The 20660-nt window shown below is 44.5% G+C and overlaps 2 protein-coding genes and 1 pseudogene across 2 annotated transcripts; 2 read left to right on the top strand and 1 right to left on the bottom strand.

Moving 5' to 3' along the window:
- Nucleotides 1-2597: 2597 nt before the first annotated feature.
- LOC100841316 lies at nucleotides 2598-4407 on the bottom strand (annotated as a pseudogene).
- A 739-nt stretch (nucleotides 4408-5146) lies between these two features.
- Nucleotides 5147-11707, top strand: LOC100841014 (FAD synthase). The gene is made up of 16 exons (XM_010232424.3): nucleotides 5147-5379; nucleotides 6495-6540; nucleotides 6639-6802; nucleotides 6896-7013; nucleotides 7137-7219; nucleotides 7306-7365; nucleotides 7645-7890; nucleotides 8323-8419; nucleotides 8599-8649; nucleotides 8720-8800; nucleotides 9272-9343; nucleotides 9451-9513; nucleotides 10119-10265; nucleotides 10723-10780; nucleotides 10865-10917; nucleotides 11205-11707. Exons 1-16 carry the CDS (start codon nucleotides 5279-5281, stop codon nucleotides 11286-11288), a joined length of 1524 nt encoding a protein of 507 aa, XP_010230726.1. The 5' UTR covers nucleotides 5147-5278; the 3' UTR covers nucleotides 11289-11707.
- A 1438-nt stretch (nucleotides 11708-13145) lies between these two features.
- Nucleotides 13146-20660, top strand: LOC100834098 (serine/threonine-protein kinase RUNKEL). Its single transcript, XM_014899731.2, has 10 exons — nucleotides 13146-13409; nucleotides 13559-13648; nucleotides 14462-14514; nucleotides 14680-14755; nucleotides 15528-15589; nucleotides 15675-15753; nucleotides 15850-15909; nucleotides 16002-17594; nucleotides 17971-18840; nucleotides 19069-20660. Exons 1-10 carry the CDS (start codon nucleotides 13362-13364, stop codon nucleotides 20185-20187), a joined length of 4050 nt encoding a protein of 1349 aa, XP_014755217.1. The 5' UTR covers nucleotides 13146-13361; the 3' UTR covers nucleotides 20188-20660.

Below are 20660 nucleotides of genomic sequence, written 5' to 3'. Positions count from 1 at the left end.
TCCTCGGCCTTTGCTCCCTTGAAAGAACGATTGCTAGGCAACGCTCCTGCCTTCTGTGGCTCAAGGAGGGGGATGCAAACACTAAATTCTTCCATCTTCATGCTAGTCAGCGCAAACGGAAAAACTTCATTGCGTCTCTTGGAGTGGATGGGGGGTTGATTTCGGACCACGATGGGATCTCCTCGGTGGCGGATGATTTCTTCGGTGCTTTGTTGGGCTCCGTCGAGGACCGTCCTTTTGCTTTGGACCCCAAATTCTTGGGCCTGCATTCGGCCCAACCCTTGGACCTTGACGGCGACTACTCGGAGGAGGAAGTGTGGATGGCAGTAAGGAACTTACCGCCGGACAAATGCCCGGGCCCGGACGGCTTCACGACACGTTTCTTCACCTCGTGTTGGCCCATTATAAAAGAGGACGTCATGGCTTGTTTCAGGGCTTTCGCCTCACTTGATGTGCGTGGTTTGGAGGCGATAAACCAGGCCCTTATCTGTCTCCTCCCCAAGCAGCAGGTGGTGGAATACATCCGTGATTTCCAGCCGATTAGCTTGATCCATGCTATCGGCAAGTTGATCTCCAAGGTGCTGGCCAACCGTCTTGGCCCGGAGCTACCTTGTCTTGTGGGGCCCCACCAAGGTGCTTTTGTGCATGGTCGTTGTCTCCATGATAATTTCCAGTTGATGCAAGGCACAACCCGGCATTTACATCAGTTGAGGCAGCCGGCGGTGCTTCTGAAGCTGGACATCACCAAGGCCTTCGACTCGTTGAATTGGTTCTTCCTTTTTGATGTCTTTCGTTGGCTTGGGTTTGGTCGCAGGTGGATTGGTTGGATTGGTGCCTTGCTTGGCTCCTCCACGACCAGAGTGCTGGTCAATGGCATCCCCTGAAGAGACATTCTACACCGTCGTGGTTTGCGGCAGGGGGACCCGCTTTCACCTATGTTATTCATTCTTGCCATGGATGTGCTTCATGCTATGATGGTGAGAGAGGAACGCTGGGGATTGTTGTCGCCTCGCCTCTGGCTCGTAGTGGTCTCAAGCAACGTTCCTTGTTCTTCACGGACGAGGCGGTTATCTTCCTCAAGCCTGTGGAAGAGGAGATGGAGGCTTGTGTGGCCATTCTTGAAGACTTCGATAGCGCTTCGGGGCTCTGAATAAATTTTGGGAAAACCTCGACGCACCTTATTCGTTGCATTGTTGAGCAAGAGGACTTGGTGGGGCAAAGGCTGTGGTGTGTGGTCCAACCTTTACCTTGTTGCTACCTTGGCATTCCTCTTGGGCTGAGAAGACCGTCGGCGGCGCAGCTCCACACCCTCATTGATAAAGTGGCTGGTAAGCTGAAGATGTGGTCAGCGCCCTTGCTTTTCTTAGGGGGCAGGTTGACCTTGGTGCAATCGACCCTTAGTGCTATGCCGGTCTATGCCATGCTATCCCTGGACCTTCCGGTGAAACTCATTGAGAACATCCAGAAGATTTGCCGTGGTTTCCTATGGAAGGGTCGTCGCGACGTTCGTGGTGGCCACTGCTTGGTTGAGTGGGACTTGGTCTGCTCTCCGAAAATGATGGGTGTCCTAGGTCTTCCAATCCTGCGGCTACTTAATGTGGTGTTGAGCTAGATGGTGCTGGCTCCAAAGGTCGGACAGTGCGAGGCCGTGGGCTGACCTTAACCTGCAAGTCTCGGATCAGTCGCTTGACCTGTTTCATGCGGCTGTCACGGTCTCGGTGGTAATGGGCAGCGCGCACTGTTCTGGATCGACCGTTGGTTGGATGGTGTGAGCCTCGATCTGATTGCTCCAACTTTGTCTGCTCGCCTGACTCCTAGCGCAAGGAAGATCTCGGTTGCCGACACGTTGACCAACAATACTTGGGTGCATGGCGTGGGTGCCTCTCTTGTTGTCCAGGAATTTGACTAGTTCGTTGTGATTTGGGAGCTGGTTCGGGCGGTGGAACTATCACCGAATGAAGACGCCTTCAGGTGGAACCTTGACCGATCTGGTCTATACACGGCGTCCTCGGCCTACGACGCTTTCTTCTCGGGGAGAGAGGCTGCCCCATGTGCCGATGATCTTTGGAGTTCTAGGGCACCGAGCCGTTGCAAGGTATTCGTTTGGCTTGCTCTTAGAGGCCGTTGTTGGACGGCGGATCGTTTGAGTCGTCATGGTATGCGGCACCTGGCACATTGTCCCTTCTGCGACCAGGCACCTGAGACCATTTCTCATCTTATGGTCGGGTGTGTCTTCGCTAGGCAGATTTGGGACATCTTCCTCAGGAGATGGAGGCGGCTGGATCTGATGCCGGATGGTCAGCTTGGCTTGATTCAGTGGTGGTCCGGTCTGCATTTTGGTGACCGAAGAATTCGCAGGGACTTCGCTACTGGAATCATCCTCATTTGCTGGTGCCTTTGGCGACACCGAAATGCGATTGTTTTTTAGGGGGTTCGTTCGTGCGTGTCGATGGTGGCTCACTCTATTGAGCAGGAGGGCGCCGCTTGGGAGAGTGCTGGCTTGTTTAAGGATAGAATCCTAACTCCTTTTGTAAGGGTGCGTGAGTCGTGGACTGTAAGCGAGTAATCCCTAACGCTAAGGCCTCCGGGCATGTAACTGCGTCGCGGTAATTCTTTTTCTATATATATGATACGCGTGGCTAGGCGTATTCTAGAAAAAAAACTATTGGAGACAAAATCACATCCAAAAATCTTTCACCAATTGCAAGCATGCATCGAACACTTGCATAGTTGCATTAAGCTAGACAGACAATATCCCAACAACTCTACAGCATCAATTTACAGTGCATCCACATATTGGACCCAAGCGCAAACAGCTACAGCAGCAGCGCCTTCTTATTTGGGACCGATCTCTTCGCAACGATTCTCGTTTTGCGCAGCGTCGATGGAGCAGCGGCGATCTCCACAGACTCCTCCTCCTCCTCCTCCTTTACGGAGACCGTCATCGTGTCGATCTTAGCAGCAGCAGCAGCAGCAGGGGAAGGAGAGTAGGCGTTTGCTGCGGCAGCGGTAGCAGCGAACCATGGGAGCTTGAGCGCTGCGGCCGCCGTCAGCCGCTTGTCGGGGTTGCAGGTGAGAAGGCCGTTGAGGACCTCAAATCCCTCCTTGGACAGCGTCTCCTCCGGGAAGAGATCTCGCAGGGCGCTCTGTTCCTCGGCCGGCACCTGGGCCACCCTGGCGGCCAAGGGCAGGGACGCGAACTCCGGCCACGTGGTGTCGTCTGGGGCGCCGACCACTTGGAAGATCCTTCTGAGCAGAGAGATCTCTTCCTCCCCGTGGAATAGCCTCTGGCCCGAACAGCGACCACGTGTCGACGAGCGCGTCGTAGTCCGTCTTCCCCAGCAGCATCTCCGGCGCCCGGTACAACCCGGTACCGTCCGCGTCGTACGCCGTACGGCGGTGGCTCTTGCAAGGACAGCGCGACGCCAAAATCGCAGATCTTGACGGAGCCCCCGCCTTCGCCGACGATTATGTTGGCCGGCTTGAGGTCGCGGTGGACGACGTGGCAGGCGTGCATCCTCTTGGCCCCCGCGAGGAGCGGCCACATGAAGGCGCGCACCGTGTCCTCCGGGAGGCCGCTAGTCTTATTCAGAGTCGACGAAGAGTGCAGGAGGCGGTGGAGGCTCTGGCCAGGGACGTAGTCCATGACGAGGGAGAGTTCGTGGGTAAGGCCGTCGCGCAGGACGCCGCGGAAGCCGACGATGCTCGGGTTTCCGCCGGCGCAGGCCTCGAGGAAGCGGGCCTCGCGCAGCAGCGCGCGGGCCTCGTCGGCCTCGTCCTCGTGGTCCGGGTTGCAGAGCGTCTTGATGGCGACGGGCTGGCCCGTGGCGCGGTGGCGGGCCTTGAAGACGACGCCGAACATGCCCTCGCCAAGGCGCGACTCCCGTTGGTAGTCCGCCGTGCGGCCGACGCGCCTCTTCTTGCGGCTTCAGGTCGTCGGCATCGCTCCGTGGTTGGCTGCGCCGCCGTCCAGGGTGGCGGCGGCGGCAGATCGCTTGCAGATGGCCATCGATCGATCTGAAGGAGCGCTGATCGTCGATCGAACTGCTCTGGGATTCTGGAGGCGGTGGGAATCAGTCAGATCGGCGAGGGGAGAAAGGGAAGATGCGACTGCTAGTGTTGTTCCCTGCCTGTCTTCGTGCAAATAACATTTTTTTGGGTTTGTGGATGCATCCGTAGTCTGCATGTTGTGCTATGATTCTTTTCTCCGAAGCTGGGACAATTCATTTTTTTTCTTTCTCAATCAGTATCTCTCCGAGGTTGATTAATATTGTTGTATATAGTGAATTTTGCAGAATATTGTTAATTAATATTGTTGTATAGAAGAAATTTTCAGAACTGTTGTATAGGTACAGTTTGTGCATAACAGAATTGTTGTATAGACTTGTGCAAAGAAAACAATGCGATTATGTTTTCATTATTATCTACTAGCAATTTTTTTTCTTAGAATTCATCTTATCGGTCAATTCTGTGGCTACAACGGTAAAAATAATGATATTATGAATTAACATGAAATAATTGAAACTTAGGGGCGTTACAGACATTTCCCATCCAAATCAGACAATAAGCTCCAATTTTAGAAGCCGAAAGAGAAGGGATCAGCTTCTCGAAACTTCCCGTGGCAGCAGCTTCTCCAGAAATCAGCTTAGCTGCAGCCGAAAAGAAGAGGGCCATTATCGTGCGAGTGGGTGGTATCTTTTAAAGAATTTCCCACACAATTTAGACGAGGATAATTGGATAAACCAGACATGGCCCACATGAGAACTCAATATCTATTTTAGCCAATTTACACGGACTAAATTGTTGTCGAAATATTACATGTATATACATGTTTTTTAATAATAAATACGTGCATATTTGGCCAAATTTAAGTCAAAAATTTAGGAAGAATTTAGGAGTGAGTATCTAGCCGCCCTGTCCGCCACGTCGACAGAACGCCCGGCTGCTCCGCGTGAGAGGATGTTGGGCCCACCGGAGAAACGGGATAGCGGGCGGGCGCACATGCCCCCCTGTGGTTCGAGAGCACGGCACACCACGTCAGCGCCGCGCAGAGTAACGGAAAAAAGAATTTCCTCCCGGTAGTTGACGAAAAAGAAAGGAAAACGCACAGAAACAGAACCCGAAATATCCACGCCTGAAGCCCCGTCCAACGCCGCCGAGTCACACGCCTCTTTTGAGTCCACAACTGCTCCTCCTCTGCCCCCTTCTCCCAATCTCTTCTTCTCCTCCCGTTTCAAGCCGCTCTACCCCCCTTTCGCCGGAACAGCGCAGCCAGCCGATGGAGATCGACGCGGCGGTCCGGGCAAGCAGCGACGGCCGGCTGCGCACCAAGTACGGCAGCGCCGTCTACGTCGTCCAGCGAGCCTTCGCGCTCTACCCGTACGCCGCCTTCCAACTCTCATTCACTCTCGGGCTGGGATCGGAGTGGTGGCGATTTACCGGGGTCCGAGATTTGGGATGGGGGTGGCTGGGTGCTTGCCGCCCGCGCCGGGCCATGCGATCGGGTTTGCTTCGCTTTATGATCGCCAGTGGCGGCTAGTCCGATGGGGTCTGTTGACCGATCAAGCGGAGAGATGTGGGCGGGTAGCTGTAGGTATGCGTCGGCAGAGGGATAGGTCCGCACTCCGTAGTCCGTAGGAAGACTGAGCTGGAACGGACTGGTTAGATCTTAAGTTGCTAGGCTGTTTAGTTCCAATGCGCTATCTGTCTGTGTGTATTTATTTATTTTTGACACTTGTCTCTGTGTGTACTTGTATTTTGACCTGGAGCAACTTAGTTACACCAAACGAGGTGGTGGTTGCGTCAGCTTGTTATGTCTCATCTCTGCATTTGTACTGGAAAATATGCTGTGTTTCAATTTCTGAGACGATCTGGGTAGTTTAGATTGGCTAGCGGAATAGCATAGTTTTGTCGCTGACCTTAATTGATTGGCTCTGGATTGTTGATCATAAACTCTTCCGTCGGTTCCCTTAGAGAATTAGATCACTGGTTGAAGTGACAAGGTACAATCTGTTTGCTGAAACAATAGAAAGCAGGTACACTGCTCTCATTACAGTTCCATATTGTTCTTATGCCAGTTGAAAGGAGTAAAGTATTTAAAGATTGTCCAATTACCACTCAAGTTAGGAATCACATTAAACTACATCCTTAAGGTTAAGGAGTATGAAGATCCATTATGCACCTTACATGTAGAACATATAATCTTAACTTGAATCAGTTATCCTTCCATGCAGTTTTCTGTAAATTTCAACTAAGTGTGCATGTATTGCGCATTATACACTTTTCCATTTTTCTCTCCATCACGTATGGGTTACAACGTGCAGGGTAGAAGTTCTGAAAATGTATATTGATAGTCTGAAGATTCTTTGTTCTCCTTGTGGCTGTGGGTGGATGTCAGGGTGTTGATCTGGGGGTCGGACTGCCAAGTCTCATTATGAATATTGGATACATTTCCAGTTTAAATCTCTCATTGTGCCAGTAATTTCACTTTGCAGGTTTGAGGAAATTGCTTTCAGCTTTAATGGTGGGAAGGATTCAACCGTAATACCTTATATCTTCTGCATCATTTTTTAATGTCATAGTAATAATTAGCATCTCTTGGTGTGTTTGACAACATAATCTATGTTATGTATCAATAGGTACTCTTACATTTACTTCGGGCTGGTTACTATCTTCACAAAACAAGTTCTGGTGACGGAGCCCAAACCGATACGATTCAAAACTGTCCTCTGCGTACCATCTATTTCGAGACCCCTTGTGCTTTTCCTGAAATCAACTCATTCACTTATGAAACAGTCTCAACGTGAGAACTCACTAAGTTTTGCTCCCATTTTTTTGCTGTCCATGAGAAGTTAAAAGAAAGATTCTTCATTCTATTATTTCTCTTCTGTACTAGTTATGGTTTGCCACTGGAAACTATCCGGTCAGATTTCAAGTCTGGCCTAGAAGGCCTATTGAAGGAGAAGCCTACTAAAGCCATTTTCATTGGCACTAGAATTGGAGATCCAAATGCGGTAATTCTGTCATTATCTTGTGCAATTATACATCAATTCTTCATAGACCTATTACATGCAATACATACGACCATGTTCGTGCACAATTCTTCAGCCTATTAGTGATTGAGTTTAAAATTATAGGTTGGTCAAGAACAGTTCTCTCCTAGTTCCCCTGGCTGGCCTCCTTTTATGAGGGTGAACCCTATCTTGGATTGGTCATACAGGTTCTTGTCCTGATGATATAAGTAAATCAAGCTTGCATTCTGTAGACTGCTAACCCAAACATAAGAATAATTTTTTTTTCTGACAGGGATGTCTGGTCTTTCCTCTTAACCTGTAAGGTCAAATACTGCAGCCTTTACGATGAGGGGTGGGTTCTTTTCCATTTTTCAGGCTTACAAAATGTATAATTGCTCATTATTTCTTCACATGTAGCCTTTAGGTCATAATGCAGCTTTTCATGCCGTTATTCTAAAAAATCTCTAAAAAGGAGGTGTTTCCTTTTTGACGAGCAATATTGTTACTTCGTATGCTTCTGGATTTCAGCTCATTATGTAAAGCCACGTTCTAATTGAAGCTGCTGCAAACTACTCTGAGCTTTAATATAAACTTGCTCATTAATTTTTTTTTATCCTTGCACTCATTGCAGGTATACGTCCATTGGGAGCATATATGATACTGTTCCAAATGCACTTCTTAGTGATTCATCAACTGGGAAAAGCTTTAGACCAGCATACATGCTATCAGATGGAAGGCTTGAAAGAGCTGGGAGAATGAAGAAGACTAGTAGTAAAACGGGAACTAATTCTGTTGCAAGCAATGGCATGAACAATGCTGAGGGAGAACAAATGATCTCACGCTCAGCTTCAATTATTGTAGTTGGAGATGAAATTTTGTGAGTAGTTCTCATACCCATATCTGCAGATGCCCACTCTTTCTGCTAAATCATTTTTTTCTTTAGCCTGCCATGCAAATAAGATCAGCTATTTGTGTGTTTATACGAAGCTTGATGCAAACAAGCATCTTCTTTTCTAGGAAAAAAGAGACATGAATGTGGATTTTAACTCATGTGTCTGCCTTAAGAGAATGCAACTTGATCCTTTTAGTCGATACAAAGGCAGCCAGTCATCCAAAAATCCAAAGTACATTTTATTACAGGATTTACATATTACTGTTGTATTTATTGGTGTTCCTTTAAATTTTTGACATGCTGTAAAATTCATTGATTACCCTTTATTGGTAACCGGACTGGGATATTTATATGGAAACATCTCCATGTCTTGTATTATACACTATAAATTGATACCTATCCATTTTTGTTCTTCAGGTTTGGAGCAGTTGAGGATGAATTTGGTGCAGCCTTGTGCAAGAAGCTTAATGAAATTGGCTGGCGAGTTTCTCATGTAGCAGTTGTTCACAATGAAGTAAGTGAAATTTCATGGATTGACATAGCCGCATGTACTACAATCTCTATATGGTTTCTCAAATGTCCACAAATAAATTGCTGCAGTTCTGTTGTGAAGTGTTCAGCTAAGCTCCAATTTTTTTTTTCATCTTCCCTGTCATATACATTTAATGGAATGATTATGTGACGGCCTTGCAGATCGATTCTGTTGCTGAGGAAGTCGGACGATGTAAATCTACTGATGACACGGTTAGTTTCTGTAGGTTTTTCACTTTTAACCCTCTTAAGTTTGGAGTGTAATGGAATTGGTGTTGTACAGGTATTTCTTTTGGGCGGGCTTGGGCCTCTACATTCAGACGTTTCATTGGCTGGTGTTGCAAAAGCATTTGGAGTGCGTCTGGTACGTCCATTTCAGCTTTTCTTGCAGCTGAAGTTCTTCTTATAGATTTTTCATGGTTGATGTGTTTGTATAAATTCTGATGTTCTAGTGTACTCAGATGTGTTTGCTGCATTTTTCTTATTCTACAACAAAGAATATCTTATATGTCGATCTATAGGGTTGCACTATTGCCATCACTAGGAAATCATGTCATGACAGGACGTGTTACAAAACTATTTCCACCTATCTATGGAAACCATCTTATTATATTTTTTGTTCAAGCTCCCTTGCTCTTAGTGCAAAGAAATTTGAAATTAGCAAGTCTGTTGGTTTTTGTCAGGTTCATTCCAAACCGGAAATGAACAGCACTATGAAATGTAGGAACTGCATAGCCTTGAATTATTGCCATACGCCAAATGGCTGCTTCACGAATCTCTATCGATAAAAGGCCATTTCCTGGTATGAACTTAAGTTTCCTTTTGGTTTGCATAGGCTCCTGATGAAGAGTTTGAGGAGCATCTTAGTCAACTCATAGGAAACAGTTACACTGGTGACCGGAATGAGGTAATCTGGATTAATTCGGTTTCTTCAATACCTATGAATGTGCTCGGTATTCTGGACAAAGTGCAAACTGTGGTATTATAATTTAACTCATTTCCACTACTCTTCAGATGGCTCTGTTGCCAGAAGGAATTACTGAACTATTACATCACAAAACACTCCCGTTGCCATTGGTACGTTCTGCTCTTTCGGTGCATTTATTATAGATCAGTACTGAATATTTGGGTGAATTGTTTTTGGGCTTTAACAGGGACCTAGATTCCTCAAAACTAGTGAATGAAAATGATATAATACACAGGCTATCCTGTAACGTGCATATACATTTGATATAAACTACTGGTTCAAAACTTCATTTTGTTTTTCCTCCGAGTTGGTTTTGGGCCCACATTTCAGTGAGACACCACATTGGCAAAAAGGATATTTCAAAATGAAAAGGAAATAAGATTCAAAACCATTGGCGAGACAATATGTTTGGAGGATTTTTTTTGTCTTTATCTTAAAATTGGATCATTGTTCCTGAACATTAAGTCTGGCATCCAATCAGTATTGATCAGAAAATGCTTACTGATAGTTGTAAGGTGTGCTCTATCTTTACGTAGTTTTTAAGATATGCTATGCTAGTAAGCACTCCTTTTCTGGTTTGCATTGTAACCAGTGCCTGTGAACATAAGATCTGGCATCCAGTGAGCATTGATTAGAAAATGCCCACTGGTAGTTGTAACGTTTGTTCACTTTGCAGTATTTCATTTGCCTTATAGATAACTTATTTCCTGTGCAGATCAAATGCAAGAATGTGATCGTTCTTGCTGCAACTAATGTTGATGAACTGGCCATGGAGTGGAATTGTCTTCTGGATACCCAAGAGAGCGGTTTAGTGAGGGCAAAACCTTTTGTGTCAAAGCATCTCAGGACTTTGCTCCCAGATGTATGTCTCTTTGTCATAATTAGAGTCATATTTTTCTACATATGTTCAGCATTTTTGCGAGAATTCTAAATCTGGTCTTGAAAACTATCCTGCAAGTTTTCTCGTAATATTGTTGGTAATTTTCATACTTCATGTGCACCTTAATTTGTTTTCTCAAATTGCATATGTCTTCACTCTTCTGGAATCAATTTATCTCAGCAATGTATATTTTGACAAGACATTATGTTTATGGCTGTTTCTTTGTGTTCTGCTAAACGTTTCACAATGTTTCTTTACCTTTCCATTGGGATTGACCCTACAGTTCCAGTGGTACCTTCATGGTAGTTGCAGAAGAATACTTGCATCTGTGTTCAATACCCAGTTTTCTTGCCATTTATCAAAAGTCAATTTTGAGGCTGTAGTTGTAGTAAAATCTTCCATTATTTATCTAATGCGAATTTGCTGGATGCTTGTTCAGGTTAAAATTGCCCCGGTGGTTGCAAAACTATGCCTAGAGTTTTCTGATGTTTACATAGGTATGATGCCTGTGATATGGGTTGTCTTTGTCGGGTCTTGTTTGACCCATTTGCTGATTGCTGATCAATGTTTTGTATGTGCAGGGTCTCATCGGATCTCTAGAACTGGGCCTTTGGTTGTGAGTCTTGTTGGAAAGGTATCAGTTTGAACTCTTTGCAGCAGACTTCTTTCACTCCACTAAGCAGCATAACTACTACTGTAGTCTATTTAGATTTAGAACTCTATTAGTGCGCTCTCACAAAGAAATTTCTTAGCCCATTTTGTGAGCTCTTCTAGAAAATATCAATAAAGCAGTCCAATAATTTGCATCCATTAATCATTGAGGAAAACAATCTTTAACCACCACCAACTCATGCTTTCTACCAGTATGCTGGACTGCCTCAAGTAATAAATTTTATAGAATCATCTTTTACTTAATTTCAGGATAATCAGAGGGTAGAGGGGGCTGCAGAGAAACTGGCAAGTAGCTTTGAAGGACAATTTTCCCAAGTGGACAGTTGCAAATAAACTGTCAGGGTATTCACACTTCCACATTCCTCCCATATTCTTTCTGCTGGAAGTTCTGAAATTGTGCAGATCTAATGGTGCATTGTGGTGCTCGGAGGCCTTAATCCAGTCGCCGGAATAAACCACCTACTTACCTCTCTGAAGCTCCAGATATTATTTAGGAAACATACAAATTTTGTTCCAGAAGTTTAGAAGTGAAGGGGACGATGGCTCCAGCCACTGTAACGATGTTAGCTTTGCATGGGCTATTTTGAGCGGGATAAGAGATCGCAATTATTCCGTGGAAAATTAATTCAATGATTATAGCGCAGTTGTGTTATCTGATTCTTTTGTAAGCCAGATGTTAATTATGTTAAAGCATCTCTAAAGAATATATGTGGTATTATGTCAAAGCAGAAGAAGGCTACACATTACACGTATCTGAATAACAGAGCTAGACAAGGATAAGCAATTTTGAAAATTACTAGCAGAATGCCCGTGCGCTGCCACGGTTCAGGAAAACCACTTTTGGGTCTTCTATTTTTTGTTCCTCTTTTTCTTCCGTCTTGGGCCACACCTGTTCTCCTTCTTGCGCCAGCTTCCTCAAGAGTGTCCCGCACGAGTGCTCGTGCCTTTCTCCTCGTGCCAAAAGCGGCACACGCGTGTGCCGGCCGCCGCACTCTCCACCCTCGACGACGCCTCCTCGATCCGCAACCCGTCCAGATGCTCTGAACCGTATCCCACTGCCCTTCCCTTCCTTCTTTCTCCTCAATCATCCCCCATAATCATGGCTGAACCGGCTTAGCGCGCGTTGTCGCAGTGGCTCTTGTTGGCCTAGATCAACATGTCGGGGATGACGAACATGTTCCCTTGTTTTATGTGGAATTAAACGGATGCTGAACCGTCTTAGTGCGCGTTGTCGTAAAGCAGTATTATCTAAAATCATGCATGTGTAGGATTACATAAAATATGTAGTATTCTGGATGCTCGAAAACAAGATACCTTAGACTCCACAACAGGTTCATATTGTAGAGTAACTTGAGCCAAAAACATATCACCGTGTCCTCCAATTGATTAGACTGATCCAAGGTTGCCCTTCGAAAGTAAGGGCAAAACCGATATTTAACGACATAAACACACAAATGGCGAAATATTTATGGTGGTTAAGGATATAGAACAACCTGGTTTCTTCAGTTCATCTACTTCTCTACCCAGCCAGTGCAATTTTGGCGATATCGAAAAATGCCACTGAAATTTTCATGTTTTGAACAATGTCATTGCAAATCTGCAGATTTTTGCCACTACAATGGATGGAAAGATTCAAAAGATGAGAATTGCGGTGCCACTTTTGTTGGTATTAGCCCATTGGTTCGACTTATAGCCAATCATTAATCAAGAAGGTGAGACGAACTCCATCATTTTCCGGTGGGAGAAAAGGAAGATAGAGGGTACAATACAGCAATCCCACTGACACCACCAGGCTATGCTTGGTCTTTTTTTCTTAGAGAATATGCTTGGTCTTTGATCCTACTATACACAATTGAACATATTTGCACATAAATTTTGTGTAGGTGAACACATGATCACTTCTTCCCCAAATCATGTCTTAAAAGTTCTACTCCTATATATACAGGTTTTACGTAATTTTTTCATAAGAGAATGGATATGCTGTGCAGTGATGTTTACTGTGCAACGGATCAGTTCAAAAGACGCTTTGGGAGTTTCCTCTTGTAGCCGTTGCCACACATGGGCAGAAGGGCCTGTCACTAATAGAGTCAAAGGAGCTTATACCGATAAAATTTAAGGGCAAGGTCCTATCTGCAAAACTAACAACCAAACGAAAGACGAGAAGATAGAGAAAGAAAAACAAAAATCGAAAATCAGCAGGAGCGCCTGCGCCTCCTCCGAAAACGAAAGCCCAAAACGTCAAAACTAGCCGAGCGGAGCGGCCATCTCAAATCGAAATCCCGCTCACTCTCTCTCTCCTCCCCCGCTCCGCTCCCCATTTCGTCCACTTCACCGCCGCAGATCGCAAGCCCTAACCCTAGCCGGAGACGAGGGGAGAGGGCCTCCTCATCTCGCTGCTGCTCCGCCATGAACAACTTCCATGTATACGAGGCCATCGGCCGCGGCAAGCACTCGGTAACCCTCTGTCCCCAACTCCTCCACTTCCGTGGGTTTCGTCCCCCGCTCCGCTCCCCCGGATCCGCTCGTATCGAGCAGGCTCTAGCTCGAAGTGGAGAGATTTCTGACAGTTTGTGTATTTTTTTTGTGTGGTTTCGGCGCTGAAGACGGTGTACAAGGGGAGGAAGAAGAAGACCATTGAGTACTTCGCCGTCAAGAGCGTCGACAAGTCGCAGCGCTCCAAGGTCCTCAACGAGGTGAGCCAGTCTTTCCGCCATACCCCAACCAGTCGCCGACACCCCCGCGCCCCCGCTAGCAATACCGGGCACTGGCGATTTTGGGGGACTTTTTCAGTCGAAGATTGTGCGGCGTTTGCTTTTGGTCTAGGAGCGGCTATTTGGTTTGGGAATTGGGCATCCATGTGCCAATGCGTGTATGTCGTGATTCCCATCATCGGTTAGAGAAATCTTCAGTTGCTTAGGGTTTAGGCTGTTGAGATGTCTGGATTTGGTTTATTGTTGTTTGCCATGCACGAAACATTTCTGATTTCTGGTTAGTGTTGCTTGAGTAGTGATGGCTTATGAAGGGGCAATTACCCCACGCCAAATGTAAGGTAATAATAAGCTTGATGTGCTACATGTTGTGCTGTGTTTCTCCTGGGACAAAGCATCCTGCATGTGCTGGCCAAACATGAACTTCTGAATATTTTCTGCATATGGTTTGTTTCTCATACCCTGTTATAGAAGGGATACGCCTAGGAAGACAGGTTGCAATTTGTACACACTAATGGCAATTTCGTTTGACTAAGATACGTTGGGAAATGCTGTTAGTTGGTCAGGAATATACCTAGCATTAACTAACAATATACTTTTGGATGTGGTCTCTTTGAGCGACTGCTCAAGCATGGAAGTCAGTAAAGTAGATAACATGTTACCGATAAAGAATCAACCTCATGGCAAGCATTCTTAGATGCTATAATTCCTAGGTTTGAGCAAAGCTTACATCCATTAGGTTGTTCATTTATGGTTTGTTCCTTTGTGCCAATAATGCTTTTGAACTTCTGTTTGCAGGTTCGGATGCTTCATTCTTTAGATCATGCAAATGTTCTAAAATTTTATTCCTGGTAAGTTTCTTAGGGAATATAGTTGACCTATTACTCTGGCTTGAATAATTATGCAGTAGTTACAAGAACTTTGCCACTCTTGTCTTGTTGAGCTTAACCTTGTTGTTCACTTAACATTTGACCATCCTGGTGCAAATGATAATCATGTCGTACTTGCCTTCCCAGGTATGAAACCTCAGCACATTTTTGGCTGGTATTGGAATATTGTGTCGGTGGAGACCTAAAGGGCTTGCTTGAGCAGGTATCTTGCTTGTCCGTTCAAGTAATGTACGCATTTCTCTTACTTGAAGAAGGAAATACAGATTGTGCCTCTTGTATACTATGTAATTGATTTACTCAGCAGATATGTCAGATAAGTAAATTTGTTTTGCATGGAAGGTATAAGAATGTGGAAGATATGGTATTGTTGATGCATCTAAGCCTTTTAGATAGAAGTACAAGAAACTTGATGTCTGCTTTAGCTTATAGGTATATTCCGCATGAAACTGTACGTGATAGCATGCTAATTGCTCTTCGAATAAGTGCTCTGCGCAATCTGTTGCTATATGTAATGGTGTACAGTGGAATAAATTGTATTAAAACTGACTAATTAAAATTGTGAAATAAATAGCAAACGATATGCTTGAGAAAACTATGTGTCATTACATTGAAGTATGATCAGCCTTAACCAGTTGCTTTAGTGATCTTACTTCCACCTTCTTACATGTTGTCCTATTATTTCTACTAGTTATGGTTGCCAAGATCCAATTTTTGAGTAGATATGTGGAACTTTTACTATATGCTACATTGATGAAGACGGATGCTGCCCCATTTTTCTGTTCACCTTGCCTTTATGCTTTTTTTTCCTTTCTCATGCCTCATCCTAGGTAGAGATCAAATGTTTGAGTAGATATGTGGACTTTTACTATATGCTTCATTGATAAGGACAAATGCTACTCCATTCTCTGTTTACCTTGCCTTTATGCATTTTTTTTGTCATGCCTCATCGGCTCATCCTATGTATTTTCATGCAGGATGAGAAGCTGCCTGAAAGTGCTATGCATGACCTGGCTTATGATCTTGTCAAAGCCCTCCTGTAAAGTTTCTTTGGTAGCCTCGTTTCATTATACCTTTTGTCTTATGATCGAAGTTTGATTTATTGAAAATATGTTGGGCATTAGGTTCTTGCATTCACAAGGAATTATATATTGTGACCTGAAGCCATCAAACATTTTGCTTGATGAGTTTGGATGTATGAAGGTACATAGTGGACTACTACAAAAGAATTAGTAATACAATAACATCAAAGGAGGAGGCAATAGCTTGGAACTAACAATTTTTGCCTTACTGTTCTAGCTGTGTGATTTTGGATTAGCAAGGCGTTTAAAAGACATTGAGAAGACCACTCCTGGAGATGTGAGCTTCCGTTTTATTTTCTTGCAGCATTTCATTTTGTCTCTTTTCATGTGCTTTTATTAATTTTCCTGGTTTGAATACCTGGCTTATAGGTTCCACAACCTATGAGGGGGACACCATGCTATATGGCTCCTGAGTTATTCCGAGAGGGAGGGGTCCACTCATACGCTTCTGATTTCTGGGCGCTCGGTTGTGTGCTGTACGAGTGCTATGCCGGAAAACCTCCTTTCGTGGGTAGTGAATTTACCCAGTTAGTCAAGTCCATACTTTCAGATCCTACACCACTTTTGCCTGATAACCCATCAAGGTCCTTCCAAAATCTGATCAATTGCTTACTCATGAAAGACCCGGCTGAAAGACTACAGTGGTCCGAACTCTGTGAGCACAACTTTTGGAGAAGCAGTATGCCGTTGATTCCTTTGCCTCCTCAACCTGCCTTTGACAAGATGGTTGGACTTTCTAGTACACCATATTTGGCTGAGAGAAATGGGGATAAACTCTCCAGACAGCTGACACCACCCAAGACCCGTGAATACAACGGCTTGCGGAAGAAAGATGAAAACTCTGGTCAGGGGTTCACTACCCCAGTTAAGAATGTGCAAAGTAGTAAGAAAAATAGTGCAAAACCTTCCTGCAAGGCTGATGGTGGTCTCAAGGGTGTAAATGTCCTCAGGATGTCTCGCATAGCTAAGATAAATTTGCAAAGGGAAAGGGACAAGGAGAACTACAGGCGTGGTCCCACAGACACATATGAAAATGAGGCTAAAGTTAAGATAGAAAATAATGACATGGAGCTGGATTTTGGTGAAAATCCAGAAGGTGATGCACCTGATGATAATGATGGATCAGATAATACTGCATCCACAGCAGATGAAAAGCAAATGGCTCAAGGCGCTGATGGCAATGAAGAGAATTGCATGATAAATCAGATGGATATGCTCACAGATGAGTGTTCTGTTAAGCCTGACACCGTGCAGAAAACTGAGCAGAACTGCTCAGAGGTTCTTGACGTGGTGGCCACTCCACCTAGCTTTGGTATGAGGAAAGCACGTGCAAAGATAACTTCTGGTGCTGCAACTGGTTCTGAGCCATTGAACATCTTTGAAGCATTCTGGCATCCAGCAGATCTTGCAGTTAAACCAGTTATGCCAAGTAAAAAAGGAGATAAAGCTACAGAGGTGGTTCCTGTGCTTCCTTTTGAAGCTCTTCCCGCTGGTGATTATATTAAGTTGCCACGAGAACAGATGAATGCATTCAATAGTCAGATAATTCAGAGTTTGAGTGGAACTTTTCAGGTCTCAGAGAAACAGAATATAATCAGATACCTGGAAATGCTAAGCATGAACTCTGATGCTGCGAATATAATCACTAATGGCCCAATTATGTCGCTGCTTATAAAGATGCTCCGATTGTCAAAAACTTCGGTTTTGCGTGTACAGGTTGCTTCACTTATGGGGCTGTTGATACGATACTCCACTATCCTTGATGCAGAGTTAGCAAGTTCAGGAATTGTTAATGCCTTATCAGATGGTTTAAGGGACCGTCATGATAAACTTAGGAGATCATGTATGGCAACACTGGGGGAATTACTGTTCTACATATCAACTCAGTCTGATGAAGATAACAAAGAAAGCAATGCCCAAGAATCTCCTCTGAAGGACAACAAATCTGCTGCTTCATGGCAGGTTAGAAACCCAAAACGAAGAGTATGCTATGCCTGCATGTTTATTTGCATGTTGGTGTTTGATTTACCAAACTGGCCTTGTATTATTACTTTATATTGCATCATGTAGTTAAAAGATAAGTTGTTTTGGTAAGATCTTGTTCATTAGAAATATCTAATAGTTGGTAGTGATTCTTCTATGGAGCATATTTTCTTTGTGCATTGTTTATATTCTGTAGTAGAAATTTATTAGGAGTTAGTATATTAACTGCAAAAGCATTATGATTTCCTTCACTGATTTGGGACATGATAATTGGTATTAGGGATGTGTGTTTTCCCATGACATAACTGCAAAAACTTCAGTGTCTTCCCATGATTTAACTTTGCAATTTTTGCAGGTTCCGAGTGCTGTAATTGCACTGGTGTCATCTATCTTGCGTAAAGGTGAAGATGACCTAGCCCAGCTTTATGCTTTGCGAACAATTGATAACATCTGTAGCCAAGGTACAGATTGGACATCAAGGTTTGCTTCACAAGATGTAATTGGGCATCTTTGCTACATCTATAAAGCAACCGGGAAACAGGAGAATACGAGGCTTATTGCAGTATCTTGTTTGAGTCGCTTAGCTCGCTTCAGTTCATCATGCATTCATTTAATATTGGAGAAGCTATCATTCAAGGATATGGCATGCACACTGATTAAGGGCAATCCACGTGAGCAGCAGACCACTCTGAATCTCCTGAACTCGGCATTAGTTAACAGTCATAACATAGCAAATATGAATCGCTATATTCTGTCCTTAACTGAGGAGAAACAATTGGTCCCTGGACTCATTTCGCTGATAGAACAGGGAACTGATGTTCTGCGTGGAAAAGCCCTCTTATTTGTTGCTCTTCTTTGCAAAAACAGTCGAAGGTGGCTTCCACATTTCTTTTGCAATGCAAAATTACTATCAGCAGTCGATAGATTGGGAAAGGAGAAGGTTGGCTTCATTCATCAATGTATGGAAGCATTTGTTCAGCTAGTTGCTTCTTTGGTCCCAGGCATTCTTGACACTGTGTGCAGTGACATACAGCAGGTCATGGGTGGCAAACGTCATGGACCCGTTACTGCTTTAACTGGGCGTTCTCATCCAAAAAGCACAATTCATTTGTTTCCTGTTATTCTTCATCTTCTTGGGAGTGTATCCTTCAACCACAGAGTTGTGACAAGTCATGTATTGCTCCAGTTGGCTAATCTTATGAAGATTTTGGAGACGCCGTTTCAGGTATGACCTGTAAACTCTTCTGGACACACCATGACGATATGGAGACTACACCTGTAAAAAATACATGCAGACTACATTCATTGTATAAACGCACCGCAATGTTCAAAATATCTCATCCTAGTGTTGATGCTGCATTGTCTTGCGTCTTAACAGTTTTTGCATTGGTGCAACGTATTTGCTAAACTCTTGTCCTTGTGATTATTTATGCACATCTTATTGTACTTCCAGGCCCGGGATGATTTCCAAATGACATTGCTTCGAGTTCTTGAGGCAGCTACAGAGGAGCCTTCTGTTATACTTAAGGAACACAAAATATTCACAACTCGTTTCCTCCCAAGCTTATCCATCTTATACAAGGGCAATAAAGATTGCGATGCCAGATTCCTGTGTTTGAAGATACTATCTGATGTGATGATTGTGATCTTCAGTGATTCTTCATTGACTGCGGATGAGCGAACAGTAGCTGACCTGAAAACAATCTCTCATAAATATTTTCTCCCGATGTATCCTTCATTTGCAGAGGACGAAGATCCAATACCTATATATGCACAGAAACTTCTAGTGATGCTGATGGAACATGATTGTGTTAAAGTCTCTGATATCCTGAATGAAGCAACAGTATCCCAGTGCTTTGAATTTTTGCTTGGAGATCTGTCAAATGCAAACGTAAGCAATGTCAAGCTTTGTTTTGCTCTGGCTTCTGCTCCCGACATGGACACAAATATTCTTTCACAGCTTCAAGTTGTCAGAAGAATAGGAAATCTACTCGAGTTTGTGACTGCAAAAGATATGGATGATTTTCTCGAGCCAACCTTGGAACTTTGCCGAGCCTTCATTATCCGTGGAATTGGCAGCAACAGAAGTATCGCCCTTACCAAAGAACCTGCTCTCCTTGTTGACAGCGCCTTCAGCATGAGCATTGCTGTTGATCAACAATCTTGTATCATGGATATATGCGACCTTGGTGGCAGCATGGGTATATTCCTTGAGGTAGTTGGAAATTCAGATCCACAGATAAGTGATTTGGCATCTGACTGTTTGGTATTATTGCTCAAGGCAGCACCTCGAGAGGCTACGATGGGCTTGTTGACCAATCTTCCCAAATTGAGTACTGTTCTGGATGTGCTGAAGAATGACGCTTGTCTGCGGCTGACTCGCCTGCTATATGGCCTAGCATTCTCTTGCAGGCAGTATCTAGCCCAAGGAATGATCCTGTCAATATCAGTACCGGCCTTGATGCGAGTAGAAGCGCTTGTCTTGGCTTTCAAGGGTGCACATGATAGCCGCCTTGTCGATGCTGCTTCCTACTTGGGTGCAGAACTGCAGCGCTTGCCTCGCTGTGGTTGAGCAGAAATGTGGTCAAGGAGCCACTCAGCTGGCTGCCATTGCACAAGTGATCTTAATTAGGAGGGCCTTGGCTTGGTAGTTCTGGCACCAATTGTGTGCAGAGGGCCATGGCCTCATCATCAGCGGGCAGCGTACTGATCCCAATGGCTACTCGCCGGCATAAACTGCTGCCTGGTATCTTCATTCGTCGGTGTGCAGGGCGCTGTCGTGTAATCGTTTGCCTCCGTCGATGCGGGGCTGCTGTACATGTTTATTTTTCCCCTCAAAATATGGGAGGTGGCTGGAGGCCAGCATCCTCTTCTGTATTTGCTTGCCAATTTTTGTTGGCATGTAAGTTTTCAGTTTCATGTAATTTTCTAGTATGTATACAAGGTCTTCTTTCTGTTACAAACCAACAACTGGTAGGGGATTTCTATTAAGATGGATGTATGGGATCGGTACTATTCTCCAATAAGCAACTTTTACTTCAATTA

Source organism: Brachypodium distachyon, chromosome 2, assembly GCF_000005505.3.
Source record: "Brachypodium distachyon strain Bd21 chromosome 2, Brachypodium_distachyon_v3.0, whole genome shotgun sequence".
In the NCBI taxonomy this organism is placed as follows: Eukaryota; Viridiplantae; Streptophyta; class Magnoliopsida; order Poales; family Poaceae; genus Brachypodium; species Brachypodium distachyon.
The sequence above is the reverse complement of the archived record's forward strand: the minus strand, read 5'-3'. Positions and strand labels throughout refer to the sequence as shown.